The sequence below is a fragment of the Aptenodytes forsteri genome, unplaced genomic scaffold (assembly GCF_000699145.1).
Source record: "Aptenodytes forsteri isolate BGI_AS27 unplaced genomic scaffold, ASM69914v1 Scaffold83, whole genome shotgun sequence".
NCBI classification, from domain to species: domain Eukaryota; kingdom Metazoa; phylum Chordata; class Aves; order Sphenisciformes; family Spheniscidae; genus Aptenodytes; species Aptenodytes forsteri.
The window spans coordinates 4286411-4288382 of NW_008795371.1; the positions used below are offsets into that span (position 1 = coordinate 4286411).

The window sequence follows — 1972 nt, forward strand, 5'->3', positions numbered from 1 at the left end:
TGTGTCCCCGAAGCACCAACAGCAAGTCGCACAGGCTGTTGAGCGTGCCAAGCAAGTGACAATGACGGAGTTGAATGCTCTATCATCGGTACGTGGACTTCCCAATCTGCCTCTCACCGTGTGTATACCCCTTTTATTCCTATCATTTACCATAACCAGAGGCAATCCTGCGCTCAGGCAGGGTTAAAGAAGGGCAGCTCGCAGCAACCCAGCCATCCCGCAGCCCCCCCAAATCACCAAAACTCCCCCAATCCAGCATAGAGCGAGATGGGGGGGGTGGCAGCCACCACTCGGGCAGCCCAGTCCCCCTCCCCAGGCGCTAATGCAGCACCGGAGGCCTCTGCCAGCCAAATTTGATGTTTTCCGCGAGACTGGGGAGCGGAGCGGGGCCAGGTGCCCAGCAGCCCTCCCAGAGCCTCCTGAGCCCAGGCATGTCTCTGTGTGTGCTGTTGATGTGAAATGTGCTGTAAACTTGACGGAGTTGTTGTTCCATGCATTGACTTACCCGCTCCTGTCTTACGGGCTCTCTCTCACAGATCTCGGGCGATTTTTAAGACTAACAATTTTTGTCTCTTTAATTGATGTAACAGTCTCAGTCCTGCAGCAAACCTGCTCTCTGCTGGAGCTCCCTTAACCCTGGGACATCAGCGTCCCCAACCAGTGTCCTGGGAGGTGGCTCCAGAGCTCCTCTGGGTTTTGGTGTTTGTTTTCCAAAAAATACTGATTTTTAATTTTTTTTTTGAGTAACTATTTGCACTTCTTTCTTAAGCTACAAGGATCTTTGTGATTCTCTGCGTTTAACTTGCTTTTATATACATTTTTCTGTTTTTATGGGTAGCACTAAGTGTAGAAATGTGCTCTGGGCACTTCTACTAAGTGTAGAAATGTGCAGCCGAGGCTTTCCTGCAGCCGGACCCCTCATGGTGGGGCTTGTGTGGCGATGGTACCTGGGGAGCGGTCCGGGCACGGGAGCATGCCTCGCTGGGTCCGCGCTGGGGTGGCAGGCAGCACCACGCAGCTGCCTGGCCTCCGGCCTGCCACTGCCTGCCCCTCACACCTTCCCAGCGGGCTGGGAGGTGAACTGGTGCATCCGTGGCAGAGACAGCAAGCGAGGGAGATGCTCGACTTTGATGAGCTGCTTTAAGTCACAGCCAGGAGCCCAGGCAGCTAGAGGCAGATATTGGAATTCAATTAAGGTAAATGAGCGGGGCCCATGACCCCCATTTTCAAGGTAATTGCTTCCTCGGATCAGAGCGAGTGTGGTCCTGTGATTAAGCAGCCAGCCACTTAATTGCTTTGCCTGACGAACTTTCAGGAGGCAGGAGTTATGGGCAGCTGGGAGAGCGAGGAACTGATCCGGGCGAGCGCTGGGGCGGGACGGGCAGCGGGGAGCATCTCCTCCCACTGCGCCTTGTCGAGGGAGGGACCCAGGGTGGCTGCTGGCAGGAGGGTGGCGGGTGATGCCATGTGCTTTGATGGCCTGAAGAGGAGGGCAGAGCTTGTCTTTGAGATGTGCTGCATGTTCTGGGCAGATGCAGAGCTGTTTTGGGTTGTGGGTCTGTGCTGCTCGGTGGCTGCTGCACCTGCTCTGGTGCCCCCCGAGACGTGAAACTGAGAGGGGTTTGGGGTTTTTTTCCAGCAAACAGAATTTCTCCCCTTTGGTGTGTGCAGGGGTTTGTTATTGTAGGGCTGCTCATGTGGGGCAGATCGCTTGTGTGTGTGTGTTCTTCTCGAGTGGAAGAGGGTGGTGCGCTGGGGCATGCGTGGGCCCGCACCCCATGTCCCACGGGGCCGGGCCACCGATGCAGGGGGGACGGGTGGCTCTGCTGTCCCCTGTCATGCCTTGCAGCAAGAGAAGGCGGCACTATTTATAAACTGCACCAGCATCTTGGGTGCAGGTGCTGCAAACAAAATCGACACACACAAAAAACCACACCAAATCATGAAAACCTTTTTTTTTTTTTTTTTTTTT

The 1972-nt window shown here is 55.0% G+C and overlaps 1 protein-coding gene across 1 annotated transcript in view; it reads left to right on the forward strand.

The window, feature by feature from the left end:
* Positions 1 to 1972, forward strand: part of TLE3 (transducin like enhancer of split 3) — a 28769-nt gene that overhangs the window by 9362 nt on the left and 17435 nt on the right. The window contains exon 3 of the mRNA XM_019472385.1: positions 14 to 118. Coding sequence (XP_019327930.1) covers positions 14 to 118 — 105 coding nt within the window. The remainder of the gene's footprint in view (positions 1 to 13; positions 119 to 1972) is intronic.